Below are 22,327 nucleotides of genomic sequence, written 5' to 3' on the forward strand. Positions count from 1 at the left end.
ACTCAATCTTCTTTTTTTTTAAGGCTTTATTTATTTATTTAAGAGAGAGAGAGAGAGAGAAAGAGAGAGAGAGGGAGAGGGAGCACAAGCAGAAATGGAGGAGGGACAGAAGGAGAGGGAGAGGGAGACTTGGGCTCTCCGCTGAGCAAGGAGTCTTACACGGGACTTGATCCCAGGACCTTTAGATCCTGACCTGAGCCAATTACAGATGCCTAACCCCCTGAGCCACCCAGGCACCCCCAGGACTCAATCTTTTGATCTGAATAATCTCCCAATAAGAAGTACACAATATGGGGAGAGTAATTTGTTGAATAGTTAATTTTAAGAACCCATATTTCTACATCTTTACCCCAAGAATGGCATATGAAACTTTGTTATATGCTTTGCAAAAATATAGATTTTAAAAATATTTTTCATAGGAGCATCATGATCAATAGGCCCAGAGCAGAATTATATATGATTTTTTTTTAAATGTCTTGGTTTTGGTAGGGAAGCTTCTGTTTACCTGAGACAGAATCATTATCTTTGGAGGCAGAACAGCCAAACCTCAACTTCGTAACTTTCTTAATTTTATCCACTTATGATTCTCTTTTTATTGCTTGTGTTAAACGGAATACCCTGCCCCAACATATGTAAAGTGTTCAGTAAATGTTTATTGGCTTAATGTGTGGATGAATGAATTCAATTTGCTTCCCAGATCCAGAAATCCCATGTGATCCACCAAGAGAAAAATATATATGTCTATCAGTTGACTTATTTCTTGTCTTACTTAATGGTTTTGGGGCCAATTGCAATCTCACAGATGATACATTGATACATTATGAATCCCAAGTATCCTGGGTGCAGCTATTTCTTGCTGTAGTCAAGAAACCCTGAGAAGTAAGAGAACTATTCTCATGTTTGCAAAACCACTAAGGAGAAGGATATATATTTGTGTGCATATATACAATCCTTTTCAGGTCACTCTAATCCTTCAGGCCACACATTTATCTATTTCAGGCTTGTAGGAAACAGGGAGCTATTGATAGAAGAAAGACGGGGGTTGAAGTTAAGCCAGAGACAGTTAGTGTTAACACCTTAGCATTTGTTGAGGGACTGAAGTCTTTCAGGTTGCACATAGACAATGACCATGGTGTGACCTTGAGCCCTGAGATTCTCACAGTAATGTGTTCTACTTCTCAGTGTGGAAAATATGTATTCACATGTGTGTGCTTGTGTAACTATCTACATATAATATTCACATTTCACTTAATCATATATATTTAAAAGTTACATATGCATATATATGTGTGTTATACAGTATGGATCTCTGTATGTGTGTGTCTATATAATGTCCATATAATCTTTAATACAATGTCCATATAATCTTTTCTTTAATGTCGATATAATATAATGTCCATATAATCTTTTCTTTAAAGATTTATTTGTTTGTTTCAGAGATGGAGAGAGAGAGAAAGTCCATATAATCCCATATAATTTTAAGTTCCACATAATTATCCTCCTAAGTAATTAACATTTTTAAGACTTGGGCAATTGATTTCCCCAAGTGATAAGTGGAAAAGCATTTGATAGTCATTCAGGTCAAAAATCCTTCCTTTGAAAGGATATCTGTATATTCAAACTAGCTCAAGTGAAAAAGAGAGTTTCTGATATGAATAGAGAGATCTCATGGAAACACAAGAGAGGCACGTCCTCGGAAAGGGGACATCATTAGTAAAAAGACAACCTCTCCCTCTCCAAGTATAGTCCTCTGCTCTTACTATCTCTCTGTCTCTCTCTTCCTTCTTATTTTTCCATTTCCCCTTCTGCCCCTGATTCTCTCTCTGACTCCCCTTCTTGCTCTGTGTCTCCCTATTGACACATTGTCTTTGATCCCTGCTTCTCACTGTCTACCTGTCCCTACAGAAGGACTAATGGAATGATTGTCACACTCAAATAATTCCACCCTGGCACCATCAACCTTCAGAAGCAACATTTGACCTATTCTTCCAAAAACCAGCTATCATGCCTTGTGAATATTATTTAAGCCACATTTAAGCAACTCGGTTCTCATGAGATGTTTTTGTTTGACTCTACTAAAACTAATAGTCTATAGGGAGAAATCTCTAACATTAGCTGTGATTGATGCAAAATACGTAGCAAAGAAATACACATTTGAGAAATCCATGCATTTGAAATGTCAGTCTCTTCTCACATGTTTGATTGGATAAATGAAACCATTTAAACATGGCACCTCCATTGTTTATAAAGAACATTTGGCATTCTGTTCCACTAATATAGGATATTCACTCACAATTGATATAGTTCCCAAGTATTCCTTAAATCCACATTTTTCTGGAGTGGAAATGAAATCAATTGGTACCTAACCTCTTAAAAATAAGACAGTTAAGGTGCTACTCAATCTTTTCTTCTCCAACTAACAAGATTTCTCTTACTTTTCCTCATTTAAAAAATCATTTTTAATCCTCCAGTGTATTTGACTCTGTTTTGAAAGTATGTCAGTTTCTTACATGTTTTGTATTCAGTTCTGTAGTTGACGCTATCTGTTTTCATTAGGTCCATGGGACAAATAACCAGTGTGTTGTTCATTAAACACAAAAACAGATTGCACATGGGAGCTTAAATAAGACGGTGACATTAAATTTCTCCATGTGACTATCTTTAAGAGCAGAGGAGGAATGAAACACAATCTAATAGAAGAAAGATTTTATGTGAATTCTTTTTTTCCCAGGAGCTCCAAAAGGTCAGCATATTTCCTGAGATACCCTTGAGATCTGAGCTCCTCCATGGGGAATGGAATTGCCTGAATCTAGCCTTCTTTCCACACCCTTCCCCCTTCTCCCATCTTCACATTCACCTCTTGCTTCTCTCCCTTTGGTTTCCAATATTCTCCCTTCCCGTTTTCTGGCTCATCTATGCCCTTGGCTTACTGTCAGTGGCAAATTTCTTTAAAGCAATAATAATAATAATAATAATAATAATAATAATAATAATATAAGCAAGAGCTTCCTTGTATTATTCACCGTGTACCAGGCACTGTCCAAAGCACTTGCATATATTATTTATTCATTTTTTAAAATATTTTACATATTTATTTGACAGACATAGATCACAAATATGCAGAGAGGCAGGTAGAGAGAGAGGGGGAAGTATGCTTTCTGCCGAGCAGAGAGCCCAATGTGGGGCTCAATCCCAGGATCCTGAGATCATGACCTGAGCTGAAGGCAGAGGCTTAACCCACCCAGGTGCCCCTATATTGGTTTATTTAATGAGTATAAATAATTTTACTTAGGTACAATAACAATTTCTATTTTTCAGAAAAGCAAACGGAGGTTAGGTAACTTGCTTAGGAAACAAAACATTAGAGTGTTAGCAGAAAAATTACTTTTCTTCTAAGTTTGTGTTCTTCAGTTCTGTGATTTAGAAACAAATGCTTCCCTTAATGGTCTTTATTCAGTTCAGCACAAATCTATTCAATATTAAGCACAAGGGTGCCAGGTGGTTTGGTTGGTTAAGCATCCAACTTTTGATTTCAGTTCAGGTCATGATCTCAGGGTCATGAACCCCATGTTGGGCTCCATGCTGAGTGTGGAGCCTATTGGAGATTCTGTCTCTCTTGCTCCCTCTCCCCTTCTCGTGGCCCTCCTCAACCCATTCACACACACTCTCTCTCTCTCTCAAAAAAAAAAAAAAAATTAGGACAGGTTTAGACTAGGAAGTGGAATATGAAAGAGAAGCAAAAGTAAATGAAACTCAAACCTTGAACTTAAAGAATTGACAGCCTCTTGGAGAAGACTAGCATGTAAGCAACAGTCCCAACAAAAGAACAAAGTGAGCTTTTCCCTCATCATAATAAAAAATCTTCAAGAGCAAGTAGGAGGGTAGTATCCTCCCATATGAGGTAACATTTGAGTTGGGTTTTAGATGGTGATAAAGATGAATTTTAAATTGGGCATGAATAACAATGATGAAATCCAGTCCTTACTGAGCCAGCTATCATGCTACATGTTCAACACCATTTAAGAGCTTTACATGAACTACCAAATCCTTACAACCTTCTCAGGTGGGTTCCATGATTATACCTGTTCAACAGAAGAGGCAGCGGAGGCTCAGAAAGGGCAGGACACTTGCCCAAATTACCGTGGTTATGTGATGTGCCAAGATCCACCCCACGCAGCCTTGACTCCAGACCCCATGCTCTGAACCAATAAGCTATGCAATGGAACCTATCAGCTAGCCACACATTAAATTTCACCATCTTTCCTCTAGGAGAAGAGATTTATTCTAATCTCGTTTTCAGTATTTTTATTATACCAAACCGACATGGCTTTGTCTAACACTCCTTTTATTTTATTTTCATAGGAAAATATAGCTGGCTTCATGCTGTTCTTGCACAGGGCTGCTGCACTATTTTGCTTGGATGTCCAAAGGGACACCATTCATGAGGGCCGGCTCTGGGACTATAATGTGGGTCACAACCCAGATTACTCCCACAAGACCCGAGGTCAGGTGGGCTTCCTCTGCTGCCTCAGCAATAGATACCTGGAGAGGTGTGTTGACAAGTATCCCGAGGCTGTGTGCAGGCTCGCCAAGGAGCAGCGTGGGGTTTTGCAGGAATGCATGCTGGGGGATTGACTGGGGTGTGAGGTGTACTGGCAGTGGTGTGGCCCAGAGAAGATGTGTATTTACTTTGCAGAATAGAGACATTCCTCCTAGGGTCAGTTTGGCTCTGACCCAAGAGCACTTCCTCAGAGGTTATGGGAATTGAACAGAGAGTATTGGGGAATGGGCCAATAGAAACTCAGAGGCTAAGGAGGAGAAGCTATCTGGCGAGTGACTTGTGGGTCCTATTAAGGGGCCATTCAGAGAACTCTCAAAAGCCAGTTGAGAGAAAGAATAGCTTTAAGGATCTCCTAAACCAATAGAGCAGAAAGCCATTTTATGAATCTCCGTTCAGAGTGAGTGCATTGATAAAAAGCCTTGAAATAATACTGCAGAATTCAATGAGTGATAGAGCCAGTACCTAGGAAATGGACTTACTTCACTGGAAAGTTATTTTCCAAGCTGCCCCCCCCCCCCAGATGCCTGGTAAATGTTAACATTGTTCTGGAGTCCTGGCATGTGTTCTCAGGTCATAAATAACAATGCTTGGGATTTTATCTATACCTTTAGCTGTGGAATGGGTGATTCAGAATGCCTGATGGGTTGTGGGGCCATGGGCCGGATGAGAATAAATTGGCCACAGACTTATTCTGCGAAGTTATAGTTTCCTCAGTGGTCTTGCGTGGGTGCTCATAAGACTTCATTCCTGCTGTCATTTCCAGGCAGCAAAAAGTTCCTGGGAATCTTTCCATTTCAACAGAGACTATCCACCACCTTTTGTTTAAGAAACAATGAAAACTTTAACCATGACAGAGATCTAGGCCTTCTTTCAGCATATATATGTATATACAAATTTAACTAAGGATTTTACTGTATTTTTAGCAGCGTTTGTTGTAATTTAGTTATATATATAGTTATATATATAATTTAGTTATATATATAATTTATATATATAATTTGTTATATATATATATGCAGGGAGAGAGGGAAAACACACCTGATTTTATCCAGGCACACGTAATCGAACAGTTTTGTAGTAATTCTGCTAGGTAGGTTTCTAAGAGAAAATTGTTTATCATATATATCATTGCCCCCAGATGTATTTTTAGATGTTGATCAATTGAAAAAAACAAAAAAGTTGGATTTTTTTGTTGTTGTTGTTTTGTGTGTGTTTTTTTTTTTTTTTTTTAGGTAAAGTACAAAAAGAGGGCATTAAAATGCAAGTATTTTGTTTGGAGCCAAAAATTGCTGGCAACTCTAATCCAAGTTAATTAGCACCTACCATCCTGTTTCTTTAGAATTTAATGTGGTTGCAGGGGACTATGAGGGGCATGCAGATAAACCTATACTGAGGTAAATTAGAAAAAAAAAAAAAGAAGAAGAAGAGAAGACAGCCAGAAATGCTGGTTTAATCATTACACACGCTGTATGCAGGCCAGATGGAATCCATGCATCCAGTGAAGATGAATGAGTGGAAGCTGAGAGTCTGTAAGAAGCAGTACGGAGAGGTGGTCAAGGGAGAGGTCGGTTGACCGAAATGAGATCAAAGGAAATGAATTCAGTTCATGCACGTGTTCCCCAAAGAGAATGAATGGCGAGTAAGTCTCTCCTGATGGGGAGTGAGTTAGAGCGACACTGGACCCTGATATGTCCTTACGGAGGACGGTCGTCCTGCTTCTGCCCCGGGAGACAAAGTGATCAGGAGAGCTGGCCAGTGGTTGTGACATTCTTTGCAAAACTAGAGTTCTTCTCCTCTCCCTTCAGAAATCTAGTTTTCCTAGATACGGACATGGGTTGTCTCTACAGCTAGGCATTTGTTGGACTTTGGGTTTAAAAAATAGATATACGTAGGAGCTCCTGGGTGGCTCAGTCATTAAGTGTCTATCTTCTGTTCAGGTCATGATCCTGGGGTCCTGGAATCGAGTCCAGCATGGGGCTCCCTGTTCAGCAGGAAGCCTGTTTCTCCCTTTCCCTCTCACCCTGCTTGTGCTCCCTCTCTGTCAAATAAATAAATAAAACCATATATATATATATATATATACCTAGATTTAAAAACAAGGAAAATATTGAACCTACAGAGTGATCTTTCCTTCATTCCTCTCCAGTGCCTTCCTAGACCTTTACCTTGCCTTCTACTCATCTCTCACTGTGGAGGTTAAGAAAGAAAAAGTCATGCAAAGATCGGACCCAAGAACCCCTAATATACATACTTGTTTATGTATGTATGTATCACATGTATGTAAACATTTTAAAGTAAGCTGAAGTCTGCATGAACCACCGCACACTGAAAACACAATCACAGTAATTGTAATTATATTAAACTTAGTATGTTTTAAATACTGACCTATGACCGGTGGGCAGAGTGAACTGTTTGTCTCATGGCAACTTCACTGGGTCCTTTCCCACACATCCTCACATCTCAAGCTATTAAGGCCCCTTTCATGGGGCCTTCCCTAAAATCAAAACGATCTTAAGAGCCTTCTGTCACTCTGTGACTCTCTTTAATATGGCTTTTACTTAGTCGTGTCAATGTTTTATGTGTTTCTTCATTTTCTTTCTATTTTCCCAACATCCATAAGCTTCATTAGGTGGAGAACCATGATGACTTGACTTACCATGCTGACTTATCATAGTGCCCGGAACATATCTGCTCAAAATCATCTGTAGAAAAAAAAAAAAAAAAGATTATAAGTCATTTACGTGTGATAATCAACATCGGTGTTATGCTGCCAGACCAAGTTTCAAATGCATTTTTTTTCTTTGTGCTAATTGATAAGTATCTGGGTGGTATTGACGTTCATAGTATGCCTTGATGCTGTGCACGGGTAAGCCTTCATCACCAGATACAGACTGCCTGGATTTGAATCCCGGCACTGCCACTTACCAGCTGGTTAACTACGAGCAAGTCACTTGATTTCTCTTATCTCATTTGTGAAATAGGACATTAATAGCACCTGTCTTTTACATTTATGGGACTAAATGAGCTAACACTTGTTCTTATGTAAGTGATGGAAATACGTGATAAATGAGCCAAGTCTCTACAGCAGCATACAGTGTTCATAAACAAGCAGCAAATGTGTAATAAGTGTATAATATGTTTTTGGTAAATTTATAATACATGTATTATATATGTAGTATGTATGCATTTATCCATCCAACCAACCTTTCCCCTTGCTAGATGGACTTGCCAGCTTCAAAAGTTTCCTGAAGTCTGAATTCAGTGAGGAGAACCTTGAGTTCTGGCTTGCCTGTGAGGACTACAAGAAGATCAAGTCCCCTGCCAAGCTGGCTGAGAAGGCAAAGAAAATTTATGAAGAATTCATCCAAACTGAGGCTCCTAAAGAGGTAGGTCTTGATGGGTAGGTGGGTGAGTGCGGCCACTGTCCTCTGAGCTGGGCAGCAGAGAGGATGGAAACCATGCTCCTGGCACGTCATGAGCAGTCAGCAAATAGCTGTGAGGTGAATGGACGTGGACACCCCGATCCCAGGCCTCCCTCCATGTGTGACTTCAGACGGGTCCCTAATTAAAGTCCTCCCATCCTCAGTCTCCTTTGCTGGAAACATCTCACATACATGCATGTTTGTGTACCTAGAGCATGTTTAAAACGGAGCTGTCATGACTTTAAAAATTCTCCAAGTCTTGTATTTTGACTGAAAAATTTACCAGTTCATGTTGATGAGTCACAGATGGACCCATGTAACACACTCGCACAGGCAAGTAGCAACCTCGATTTCCTGTCTCTGAATATTCACCTCAGGCTTTTCACAGCAGGAACTGGTGGAGAAACACAGTGACAAGAACCAGAACTAAGATTTTGAAGAGAAACGGCCACACATAGTTCAATATGCAGATGATTTGTACATTGCAAATTGTCATTTGATCATATCTAAAAGTAAGGCAAGAATACGTTCCTGGCTCAGTGAACAGAGGCATGTTTATTGGAATGATTCATTAGAGGAAGCCTCTGAGTAGAAAAGTAACAGAAAAATAGCAGTTAATAACAGCCAGATACAATGTGTTGGGAGTTTTAAACACATCCCTTCTTTTTTTTTTTTTTAAGACTTATTTATTTATTTGAGAGACATACAGAGAGAGAGAGAGAGAGAGGCAGAGGGAGAGGGAGAGAGGACCTTAAGCAGACTCCCTACTGAGTGTGGAGCCTGACCTTGGGCTCCATCTCATGACCCTGACATCACGACCTGAGCCAAAACCAAGAGTTGGTTGATGAACGAACTGAGCCACCCAAGTCCCCCTTCTTTTAAACATTAAGATTGGGAAAGAGCTTTAAACTTCTCTGATGCTCAATCATTCTGAGTAGTATTGCCTACCTAGCTTAGTCTATACTCAGTGTAAGAGAAGGAAGAAGCATTGCTTTAGTGTGGCAGGAAGAATTACGGAGTGGGAACAGAGTGGTGCACATCACAGCCTGTCCTTCTGGAGTATTAGTGGGCATGCAACTTGACCCCATGGGGCTTGGGGTCTTCACGTGCAGAGGCAGGCCCCAGATGTCAGCTCTGAGGCTGCTCTGTATCATCTTGCCCCGTCCCTGCAGAAAGCATTCCAGCCCCTCTCACCATGGAAAATCTCACCACGCTCTCAACTCCTCCATCCTAGACCTTGGAGCACAGTTCATGCCCCATTCTGGCCTGGAACTCCCCAATCAGGCTTCTGTCTCTGACTCTGCCTCACCAACATCCTCTGAGTCCAGATGGTTTTTCTCAGCATCAAGGACCTCTAGCAGCCCAGGAGAGACTCAGAATGTTCACCAGTGTTCCAATTCAGAACCACAGGCTGGCTTGGATTCTGTGTCTTTCTCTTCTATAGCCAGATAGCTTAAGGGTTCTTAAAGTACATGAAATGATAAACTGATTTCTCTCAAATCATACAGGCACACACATGCAGGCTGTACACTGCACAAATCCAGGGGACCATTCGCAGGGACCTTAATATGAATGGTGTCCCCGGGACTTGTGTGATATGTTGACACCGCACTCAGGACATAGAAGCCACAATGCCTTCCAACCCTGCAGTCTACTGGTTAAAAGCCACATTGCTAAGCTTTTGAGTCCTCTCTCTACCACTGCCGACCTTGAGAAAATAGCTTAACATTCTGCTCCTCACTTGTAAGATGGAAATGTCAGTATCCGCCTCCGAGCTGTGAGGTTAAATGGGTTCACGGGCACAGAGCCTGTTAAAATAACGTTCCCAGCAAGGAGCCTGCACAGACGAAGCACTCAATAAACATTAGCTGCTATTCTTGCTGCTATTCTGTCAAAAGCATCGTTGCCTAGTTTGTTTCAGGAGAGACCAATCCTTGCTCCTCCAGAGCCATGCACAAGGTCCTGGGTCCTGGCCAGCATTCCTTTCTCCTCTTCGCTCTCTCCACCAGGCGTGAAACCTGGTGGAAAGCAAGGAAGGTTGAGGGATGAGGCATTAGGACACCTGGATTTGAATTCTGAGTCTTGGATGCAATTTACACGTCTTAGCTCGGTGACCTTGAGAAAGTCACTGAAGCCGTGTGTGTGTGTGTGTGTGCATATATATGTATGTGTCTGTGTGTGTGTGTATATGTATGTATGTATATATATATATATATATATATATATATATCCATTTGTAGGGTTCTCATGAGGATTCGATGCGGTGTGCACATACTAGCTGCCGGTGGAGGGTCTGACCCCCGGTGGTGCTAACACTGCTTGTGTCTCCATCTGATTCCTGCATGTAGGGGAGCGTCACTTGCCTTACCCCACTGCCTCTAAAACAGAAATGACGTTGCTCACTTTTTAGGACTCTCTGCCCCTCCTGTGTTTTACTGGTGACAAATTCCACTTCCCTCCCCACCTGTCATCAAATCCTGCAACCTGAGCGGACTCGTGACCCTGTTTCCTGGCCCACAGGTGAATATTGACCACTTCACAAAGGACATCACCATGAAGAACCTGGTGGAACCTTCCCTGAACAGCTTTGATGTGGCCCAGAAGAGAATCTATGCCCTGATGGAAAAGGATTCACTGCCTCGCTTTGTGCGCTCTGAGTTTTACCAGGAACTGATCAAGTAGTAATTCAGTCGGGCTGTGAGAATCACCCTGTGAGTTACTTCCCCCTTAATGCCCTGCGCTTCCCAGCAGCCTGCGCATCTTCCCACAGCAGCTTCATTCAAAGATACCCAAACAGGGAAAACCCCAGGGAACGCCGCTGACTCTTTCTGTGCACTTTGATGTTTATCTGTCCTTGGAATGCCTTCCTGTCTTGGGGACTTTTTCCTGTCTCCTTCTTAACTAAGTTCTACTCAGTGTGTTCTTGTCAAAGCTCATCAGAATTGCAGAAACATTCTGCTAAAGGCATGCAAATATAAGACAAGAATATGATATCATTGAATATAGATCCATTTGTTTTGGGTAACGAATTCTCCATCTAAACCGGTCTGAAAAGAATGTGGATGTAGAAAGACCAATTTCAATTGATCTCATTTGTTGTTTTAATGCTGACCCGGGGCAACCACTCCTGTATTTCTGATTTCCGTTAGTAAAAGGTGAAACGAATTTTATGAAGCAGCCATTATTTGATTTTTTTAAGCAAATACATTATGTAAAATATCAATTTTCCCTTTAGAGGGTCTTTGTGTTGGCTGGAGGTCACTAACAAGAGATATAACCATGAATGTTTCAAAAATCAATCTGAACACAATCCATATTGATTCTTTCCTTATATCTCTCTCATACTCCCCACCGCCCGGTTACCATATTCTTTATTAAATCAATGACCTGACAACAGAGTATTTAATAAATGTATATATATGCCTTCAGTATTTAGGAGCAATGTTTCGATTTTCAAATTATTTTAAATCCATGTGAGTATAAAATTCCAAAATTTTCAACTCCAATCATGTCAAATAAAACTGATGCTGTCCAGCACGATGTCCCTTACCTCAATATCAGGAGAGCTATCTATACACTAAGACGGAAAAATTCTGTCAAGCCTAAAATGGTTAATTACCCTATGATGCCATCTGTTTATTTAGAAAATGATGATTTTCCTCAAAATACCAAATTATCTTTATAATTTGACTACATATGAAGGCTTTCTAAGTAAGACAGAGTTTCAAAGAACCCTGCATTTTGTGAAATGATGTAACTTTTTTTTAGCATCCTATCTTGCCTCCCTACTCTGTTCCCTCCATTAGCAGATCGTATTTATCCTGAAAGTGCACAGTTATGCCCCAATGTACCTTGCACGCAGCTGACTGATAAGCCATGGTATTTTTTAGTAGTTTTTACCTTTTAATTATGTCTTTCATTATTGTTAAGGCTTGCTAGATCTTTTTCATTATCTTTAGTAGATTTGATTAAGCAGTGATTTACGTAATTTAGTAATAAAGAGAATCAAGCTAACCATGTACGAGGCTAACCAAGATGAGGATGTTGAGTTACTTTTGAAAGAAAGTAGCCGTGAAAGGTTGAATAAAGTTCTAAAATTTTGAAGGAGAAGATCACATTGTTCAGTCTTGTATTTCCTCCTTTCACGTTCTTTTCTTCTCCACACACTCATGATTTTCCATGTTTATGGCCCATTTATTCAATTGTTTCCTAAGAATACTGAAAGCGAAGCAACCATGTTACTGTAGTCTCCAGGTGAACTCTGGTTGTGTTGGCTGCCTCTTCTCTGTGTTTGATCTTTGGGAGGATAGCGTGCCCTTCTGAACACTTGCCATTTCACATTCTGAGAGTGGGTTGGAGTGAGTGGGTCCACTGCCAACAGTTGCCAGTGTGGTGAGAGTCCATTCATAGTTGGAAACATTGTTTACTTCAGAGATACTCATCACCAAGCGGTCAACAGCTAGTCCGGATCAACACTATGAGCATCAAGAAGTCCTCCCTGCATACATTTGTGTAGAAGTGACACACAACTCAGAGCAGAACTTCCTGGCACCACCTTGCTCTGCATCTATCTACACTGCCCAAATTGGCATCAAATCTCCAGCCCTTTATTTTCTTATGCAGCTAGAAACATTAAGAACCCAAGAATCTAGGTGAATTATTGTTCTTGGATGCCAAAGCATTTTTAAGCAGAATGTTCATTGAATTGAAAATTCAAAAACTTTTTATTCTCATGATTTCAAAGAGCCAAATGTTTGAAAATACCTAGAAAATGTACTAGATATTACAGAGCTCACCCAGCTGGTTGACCTTACACAGACCCAGATCAACTGTATTCACCAACTGACTACACACCCTATGTCAGTGGGTAGGACTTGTGAGTGTAGAGTAAGAAGGGCCTTCCCCTTTTCATAGGCTGAACTCAGGAGGCAAAGGACAGGAAAAGCACCACCACGAGGACAGACAGTGAAGGGAAAAAAAGCATGAATGCTTTCCAGTCAAATGATGGCATGTAATATATATATTGGTATATATGATTTTAAATTTATAGTTTACACACACATTAGAAACTATTCTAACACATGAAGTGATAAAATTGAAAGGAATACAAGTATGACAACCTAAAACAAGAAAGCAATCATATCAAAATTGCCCCCCCAAAATTCTTTCTAATCTTTTTAAGGTGCTGCTAAACTTAGGGAAAAGATTGGGGAGGGGTGGGGAGGAAAGAGTGTTACTGGAAGTTTCCGTGGTAACACAAAGAAAATAACATTCTTTTAGTTCTGGGAAATTAGAGAAACTGGGATGGTCTTTCCAGGAAGAAAAAGAAATGTGTAACATCTCTTTATCACTCCCTCTCCCTCCCCACTTCCCTCCCCACTTGAGTAAATTTCTGGGAAAGTCAGAAACCGTATGCAAAAGTCCTGCTGTGCTTGGTGCTCTCATTTTCCTCCCTCGTGGAAATGGAACTACAGTCGTAAGTGATCTGGGATGTAGAGAGGTAGCGGAGCCAAACTGTGGTCAATGGGAAGAGGAGTACACGCTTCTCACTCTTGAAGGAAACCCAAGAGGAGGCTGGGGAGTGGCCCACAAACCAAAGATTTTCTGCCTGGGTTTGATACAGTTTGGGGTTGACGTCAGTTTAGGGTCCAAAATGGACCGGAGTAAAGAGGTAGACTATTGATTCTAACAAAAATTAAGAGGCTGTGTTTATCTACTAAAACAGGGCTTGCTCACGTGAACAACACACACACACACTCACACACACACACACACCCCTTCTCCCAGACAGACCTTCTGAGATGGAGAACTGAGGCCTTTCAGTACCTTTGCTTTCACATCAGTAACATCAAATATATGGAAATGTTTTGCTCCCCATGCCCTGCAAACTCTCATTCTCTATTGTGTAAATTATACTATCAGTAGAGTTCAGTGTTTAGTGCATAATGAGAAAAACTTGGTGAAAGAAATTGTTTTTATTTATAAATCTGTGGATTTTCTTGATTGATGGGTTCTCTCTCTAGACTCCGTTTCAGCAGGATGGGGTTATTAGTTGTCTCCCAAAGAATAGTAACTGATCGGAAGTTTCAGTAAAAACTCGACCATCACCAAATCAATGGATGCCCTCAGAAGCATCCCCTGCCAGGGCTTTGTCAAATTATCTGTCCCATCACAGGTTTGATCATGAAAATTATTTAAAAGACCATCTGTATTTAGCAGTGCACTCTCCCTGTTTGCTGGGACTTAGCAACTTTGGGAGATAAAGGCTCAGGGGAAGAAAGGGAAGAGAGGACAGAAGGATAGTGGTGAAGAAGAGAGTGCCCACACCTAAGAAGTTAATCGATTTATTAGGAAACATGTAAGAACAGCTCCCTTTGACTGAATATCAAACCACATTTTGCTGTCATCACTGGGATTTGCAAACAAGGCATTCTTTGAGTCACAGTGCAGCTAGATGAGGAAATTCATTTTCAAATCCTAAAGAGTCTTGATTAGAAGGAAAAATAGACGTAGAGGATCGGCTTTCCCCCACTTGGGTCACCTGAGCGGGGGAACAGAGAGTGGAGAACTGAGTTTCCAACCGTCTAAACCCAAGAGCCAGGGAACTCTGTGTAGGTTCTGGACGTGAGGTCCTCATGCATCTCAGTATATCCTGACTGACTTGTCATTAGACCTCTCTGGTTTCCGGTCTCCATTCTATTGGATAAACATGTACCTGACACTTGGGAGGAGGCTCTTCAGGTAACAAATTTACAGCTGTTGCTTGGGTTCAAGACACTTTTCCCCAAATAGGGCACGTGGCAGTCCAGAGCAATTGATAGCCAAGGACAGTCCTCCCTCAGTATCAGTGAACCATTGTACAACTGAAAAGATCAGCTCTTCCAACTGAGGAGAAATTTGCAGCTTTGGAAACTCAGAGCAGAGAGTGAAGGGAAAAAAATGTCTTGGGAATATTATCCGCACCTCACAGTTTAATAATAGTTCTCTTATCTTATTTTTCTAGTAGAGAAACTACACATCAAGCTTATTCAAATCCAGTTTAAGAAGCCTCTTGCAAGTTACTTGTTTTCTCACTTGAGGTATTTTCCCTCCCCACCCTACTCCTATACCCCCCTTTCTCTCTTCCTCCTGCAAGAGGAAACCTTTAAAATAGCAGAGTCTAATCACAGTCACGTCATAATGGAGATATTAAAAGCATTTAACTTCCTGTCTAGGAAAATGTATAAGCGAAGGCATAGACAAAACAGCGGGAAATGCTGAGAAATTTTCCAATGGAAAGAAGTAATCTGGATCATTTTTTGCTAAAAGTTCTTTTTATGTTATATAGTATCAGGATTTGGGAAAACTAAATTTTTTTCCAAATATTGGAACCCACATCTTCAGGAGACACATACCAGAGACAGGAGTAGAAATGAAAGGTTGAAAATCCATCTGTCAGCATTTATCCTGTAAAGTTTTCATTTAGAAACAATTGTATTTATCTTCTGATTTTGTAGTCAATATGTTGTGTACTGTGTGACTCATACTTCTTGGTAAATAAAGCACCAAACATGTATCTGTAACCATGATCACGTATATTGTATTAAATATATATCTGTCTAACAACCTCTGAGTCCTTCTTCATTCCTGAACGTGCTTGTTATGAAACTATGCCCTAAGATAGGCTTCTTTGCTCACTGTGCTCCTTACACCACGTGAGCCCTCGATCATTTGGGATAATCTGTATCCCAATAAGCATCAATTATAATATCCCCCTACAGAAAAACTCAGGAAGGGAGATACAAAGTGCCCCAGACTCTCACACTCTGTTGACTACTTTCTCTTGGATTCAAATGGCAAATTACTGACCTCACTGTTGGCTGTTAGAACTAAGAACATTGTATCATTTGGATCCTGCAATAGTCAGTGGTATAGTCATTCCTTTCTCCCCTTGCACTGGTGAAAGAGCTGAAATCCTGGTGCTTTTTCAAGCAGCTCACGTCTATGACCTTAGATTTGATGCTCAGAAAGTTTAGGTGATGGGCTGAAATTATCCAATGAGGGCTGGGACTGGGGTTAGGGAAACTTTGTGCACAGAAAGGAGCCTAAGTGGGAGCAGATTTGCAGGGACAAACAATAATGAGAAACATGTGGGAGAGAGAGAAATTGAAAATAATGTCTATTCTGGTCTCTGACAGTTTATTAGATCCCATTCCAAGTCCCTATGAAACCTAACCATATTTCATGTAGATGCAGTGGTCCTAAATCATTTCATTGCCCCCTATTCACCTCTATTCTCCTCCATAGCTTGGATGAGGGGTGCCTAGTGGCTCAGTTGGTTGAGCATCCAACTCTTGATCTCAGCTCAGGTCTTGATATCAAGGTTGAGAGTTCAAGGTCCACGATGGGCTCCATGCCTACTAAAAAAAAAAACAAACAAACAAACAAACAAACAAAAAAACAAAAAACCAAAACCCAAAAAAAACCCTGTATATCTCTATCTTGGAAGAGTTTCTGAGAGTTTCCATTCAAGAAGTGCATGGAACGCGCTGGATCCTGGCCAAAGAAGTGGCGCTTGGAGACCTTGGAGGATTGGAGATTTATTTCACACTGACAGGCTCAGAGGAGAGTGATCTCTCAAGGTCTGAGCTCTGAGCATAAACAAAGGGGGTAGTTTATACACTTTTATTTCTGATCTGTGTCACTCTTGAAGCTGTGGCAGGTGGGGCTAGGAGAAAACCTGGAATGGCCCTAGGACCAGGACTGGGATTCCCCCACCAGATTGGCTGGCCACCTCAGAACATAGATTTTCCTTATCAGAAGTATTACTAGATAGAAGATCATTGGTACTTTTGTCTTCCCCATGGAGAATTGATGTTCCAAGATCACTACAAATTGGTGGCAGAACAGACTGCCCTCTCAGACTCCTGTTTGTTCCACTAGACCAAAGAAGCCACACGTGATTCCTCAAAGCATTAAGATTACTCCTTCTAACTTGAGTAAAACAGGCTACACCAACACCGCCCAATCGGGGGTCCAGGCTATCATCTGCCGATGATGTAAGCCAAGTTCTCCAAGCCATATGATCTCCAAGGCACAATTTGCTAATTTTGCATTTTCTAAATCAGCAGTATCTGGAAAAATTAATTTGCTCATAATACACTTTGAACATATCTTAACTTTTCAGATGGTTTCCCAGTGCCTCGGTGCATTTTTCATTTGAATTAGTCTCATCTGGAAAATTCCTGGTCCATTTTCCATGCTTTTCTACTTTTAGGTCAAATTCTACCCTCTCAGTGTTTTCACTTGTTAACGTGAACGAAAATTTTATTAGAAAGCAAAGCCTATGAGGAAGCAATCATTGTTCAGTCTTTGGCAGCAAAGGGTTCACAGCCAGACAGCCAGATTTCTTTCTATTTCCAAATGACTTTCAGTTGGAAGAAGACTGAGCTTGAGGCAAGCAGACCAGGATGGGCATGCCTTCCTACAGGGGAATTTGGAAGCCTTAGCTATGTCTTGAAGATCTGGTGCCTTGTAACCCCCACTGGAAGAAACTGTCTGGGACTGTGGCATGGAGATCCCTGCCTTGCACTGTCCTGCCAAATGCCCAAGACCTCTGTGCTTCCAAGCAGAGTTCTTGGGAAACAGAAGACTTAAGGAAGAATTGGAGCCCAGAGGCTTTAGTGAATAAGGGTAAATGGACCTTGGTGTTCCTTTATTTCTTTTAACTGAAAATTTATTTTGGCTGCTTTTTATTATTATTTTTTTTATATTTTGACTGTTTTTCATTTAGTAATTAAAGCCATAACTTTCATTTTTCTAAATATTTTATTTATCTGTGAGAGAGAGAGAGAGAGAGAGAGCGCACAAGCAGTGGGGGAGGGGTTAAGGGAGAGGGAGAAGCAGACTCCCCACTGAGCAGGGAGCTCAATGACAGGGTACTCAATCCCAGGACTCTGGGATCCTGACCTGAGCCAAAGGTAAAAGCTTAACCAACTGACCCACCCAGGTGCCCCTAAAGACATAACTTTTATGTCTTCTTGAGTTTCTCCAACAATTGTACTGACAATGAGCTGAGAAGTGATACAGGAAGAATCCAGATTCAGAATATGTCAGCTCTGGAACAGACATGACAAATGTCCTGCACGCAGGGTGAGAGTGCGGTCTTCCTCTGTCCATGAAAATTTTCTTCAGCAGAGATGCCAACAATTGGGGTCAACCCTTGAAAGCAGAGGGAGCACTCTCTTGTCCACCCAGCCGGGGGTGGGGAGTGAACCAGATTGCCCTGGGGCATCAGTCCAGCTGTCACACACAAAAAACCACCCTGCCATCCTAAGAAATTATTCTTCCCAATCTTCATTTTAAAGATGGGAAAACTGCGACCCATAGATGTGACATGGTTTGTCCAAAGCTACAACTCTGGATAAATAGCATGATTCACTGATGAACTGATTTCCAATCTGGGGTATTTTTCCTATGGAACAAAGGTCATGGTATGCCTCTCTTACAGTGTTCTCAAAGTTGATATCAAAGAATTGTAAGATGCCAGAGAAATAGTGGGGCTTTTCTGGCCCAGAAAAGCTGGGCTTCCCAAAAATATATGTCTCTCCTCTAACTCTATAAGAATTTCCTCAATCAAATGTCCTTTTGGGTTAACAAAGCACTCCTTTAAAAGTAAAATATCCTGTTAGAAAGTTACCAGTTACTCTTCGCTAATGTGAGTAAATCCAATAGGATGATACACATCCCCTATTTCTCAAAACCTTCCTGAAGACAGCCGGAGGGAAAGGATATTTTCATTAAGGGGAAGACAGTTTTGGTTGAGGAAGAGAGGTCTGTCTTTTATAATCTTATTTTCTGAAATCTGGTCATTCCTCTATGGTCTACATGGCCCAATTCCCTGAGGCACCAGGTAGTAAGATTTATGGACACAGAACGGTCTTAGACTATGATATTCTGGCAACTGTTATGCATTGTTTTACTCTTTACTGGGATTCGAAGAACTAGCAATGTTATCATGCTAAATTCTCAACTACTATTTGCTATTTACCCCATTTTGTTAAGCATTGTCTGCATTTAAGTATTCTCCCTCAAATGCAAATTCTCCTAAGAGGAATAACACAGAAAATCTTTAACAGCGTTAATGACCTGGAGAACACAGCTTATCTGATCATGTGATTCCTGCTCAAAATCTTCCAGTGGCTTTTCGTGCTCTTCAGCCTCCCAGAGGCTCCAGAAGGAAGAAAGTTGTAAAGACTAAATTGTCCCTTCACTATCCATTGATTAACACCTCAAATTTCTGTGTATTAATTCCAGTGGTCAAGTCTGAAAAGCAAAATACAATTTTTACTTTAAAAGGTTTCTTACTTTCTATTAGTTTCTCATTTCAAATATTTTAAAGTAACAGATAATAACATGACCACTACTCTTCCATGGATGCTCTCAAATATTACTCCTAATCTTAGAAGTTTGTTTTAATGCTAAGATTTTGACTGCCGTTATCCTAGAGAATAGCCTCCTAGATCTTTGGCCTAATACAGAAAAGTCTTAAACCAGCCAACTTTCAGTGATGTCTCGTGGAACTCCAAACGCACCGTCCTATCTCGTGCTCTGGGCCTCAGTGAGGCAGTTCCTTTTACTATTTTCCCTGTATCTCACTGAGCTAACACCCATGCATTCTTAAAGAATTAGAACATAGATACCATCTCCCCTGGGGAGACTTTCTTCATACCCATCAGATCCCACTTAACAAAAGTGGGAGACATTCCTCTATCATTCCTCTATGCTTTCTCTAAAGACGTGTCCCTACCAGTTGACTAAGGTAATTGTGTGGAACTCTTAGGGAGTACTCTTCTTTGAAGAGTGTTGGAAAAGCAAAAAGGTCTGGCATTTTAACTTTTGGAAAAGTCTGGACCTGAGAACTTCCAGACACCTCTTTCCTCCCAAGTTCCTAGGATAGGCCCAGGTTTAAGGAGGTTTAAATTCTTGTGGCTTGTAACGATGTCCTTAGGAGACAATATCCATGGAACTTCTTGGCTCTGTGGCTTTGCTCCTTTTCTGTACAGATAAGTCAGAAACTCCTATGAGGTCTTTATTCTTACACATCCCCAGCTTGCTAACCATCCAAAAATAGTGAAAAGAAATGAATTCTTCTTGATTATTTTACAGCAGGTAGCTCTTGCGACTTTTCATCCTAATACCATTTAATGTTAATATCATTTTTGCTTCATTTTAGCAGCTGGGAAGGTATTGGGATCTAATCTTATCCCTTTGAAACTGCACTTTACTCCTGTAAAATGGTTTAATGCATTTGGGTGTTGTACGTCTCTCATCTTGACAAAGTCTTCCCAGCCAAGTCCTTCCAGAATTACTAAGAATAGATAAAAGAAGAAGAAGAGGGTATATTTATAGCTGTGTGAGGCACCTTCTATTTTATTTATCAGCTGTCTATAAAGTGTCTGCAACATGAAGATAAAGGCGTTTGAAATCCCAATGAAAGCATTTATTCAGATCTTAGCTCCTCAATAGGCAACAGGGCTATAAGAGATTTCAAAGATACAGATGGCATATTTTGGTAAAAACTAAATCAATATCCTTTTGAACTGTAAGTACAGACTTCAGAAAATCATGTGTAGATAATATTAGGCTTTAGAGTTAGGGGGAAATGGCTTTTCTAGTTATAATCATCATTTCTCTCTAGTTGGCTCAGTATATGTGGCTTAGAGTCATAAAATTTGAGCTGTAGGCTAGGTTCTTCCTCTATTCCATCTTAAGCAGTAGAAGTAATTCCCCGAGACTCTGTTTGCTCATCTGCAAAAATGGGGCTACCTTGATTTTCTATCACAGAAATGTGATGCAGAATGAATGAAATCGTATGTAGGAAATGATTTTGCAAAATAAAATCTGTAAAATAAAATCTCAAAACCCCTTTTGGGTCATTTTGCCTCCTGTTATATCTTGCTGACATGAGTCATTAGGCTCATTAGAGAAAGTAGGCACTTCTTCAAGTATGACCAGGAAAGACAACAATATGTCCTTCATTCTATCCCACTGCCCCTTTCCCCAGCTAATTCTCAACTGTGATATGGAGAAAAGTTGGGGCCATTTTTTAATCTTTGTTGTCTTTATGTCCTGAGAATCTAGAATATTGTAAGGGCCGATTCAGCAAGACCAGCCCCACCCCGGTTGAACCACCATTTTGTTGTAAAACTTAAATTGAGCCCCCCACACCCACCACCCAGGGAAACTTACTTCAAAACAAGTCCCAGAAACCAGTCCCAGGTAACAAAGTCCAAGTACAAGGGTGGGTCAGATCAGGTGGAGGTAATCAATCAGAGGGGACGCATACTGTCTTCTAGCTACCAAGGAGTATGGGCCCCCGCCCTTTGGGAGCCTTTTGGCGCCAATCCTAACCAAGGTGTGATAGGCTGATTCAAGTGTCTACTAGGGTAAATTGTAACTCAATTGGTTGCCTAGCATCACTGTGAAGTTTCCTGTGTGTGTTACAGTCTCATTGGCCACCTGTGTGCAGCCAGGCCCAATCACATGGCCTTTGCTCTATAAAAGTTAGTCTGGAAAACAGGGAGGGGCCCTCCTTTCTGTAGGGGTGGCCCCGACTGGTCTGTTAGATGGTCGGTCTGATTCCTGATGCTTGGCGAGAAATAAAGCTTTGCTTGACCTTCGCTTTGTATCAGTCTCGCTTCTTTAATCACGGACCCATTATTGGGGTATCCAATTTGGGGGGGACCCAACAATATAATTTAACCATCTGGCAGAAATAAGATTGGTGAACTAGTCTACCAAATATCTACTTGCGTTATGTGGGTTTCTTCAGCACCATGGTCTTCTCGATTAACTAATAATAACGAATGTTTGTATAGTTTTTTTCTTACCTTATTTCACTTGATGGTCATCATAGCTCCATGAGGTGGTTAAAGTAGATAGGATTAAAATGTTCACTTCAGGAGCATCTGAGTGGCTCAGTAGGTTAAGCATCTGTCTTTGACTCAGGACATGATCTCAGGGTCCTGGGATTGAGCCCCACAATGGGTTCCCTGCTCAGCAGGGAATTGGCTTCTCCCTCTCCCTCTTTGGCTCTCCCTCTGCCACACTCTCTTGTTTGTGTGCTCTTTCTCTCAAATAAAGAAAGTCTAAAATAAAATAAAATGAAACAAAACAAAACATTCACTTCACATATGTTACGTCTGAGCCTCATGAAATCTAAAGGACATAACAAGGTCACACAGTTAACATCAGCAGAGCTGAGCTGAGACTCGGGCCTTCTGGCTCTGGTTCTGGAGCTCCCTTTTTTATAGGAGACTGCAGTATGCTGTTAACTCAGCACTGGGACATCTTTTCAGGGTTG

At 40.9% G+C, this 22,327-nt stretch overlaps 1 protein-coding gene across 1 annotated transcript in view; it reads left to right on the top strand.

Moving 5' to 3' along the window:
• Positions 1–15,588, top strand: part of RGS5 (regulator of G protein signaling 5) — a 49,381-nt gene extending 33,793 nt beyond the window's left edge. Inside the window, exons 4-5 of the mRNA XM_082704160.1 lie at positions 7,781–7,947; positions 10,504–15,588. Of these exons, the coding sequence (XP_082560286.1) occupies positions 7,781–7,947; positions 10,504–10,665 (329 nt within the window). The 3' untranslated portion in view covers positions 10,666–15,588. The remainder of the gene's footprint in view (positions 1–7,780; positions 7,948–10,503) is intronic.
• The last annotated feature ends 6,739 nt before the right edge of the window (positions 15,589–22,327 follow it).

This window comes from Mustela nivalis (genome assembly GCF_964662115.1).
Source record: "Mustela nivalis genome assembly, chromosome: 16".
Classification (NCBI taxonomy): Eukaryota; Metazoa; Chordata; class Mammalia; order Carnivora; family Mustelidae; genus Mustela; species Mustela nivalis.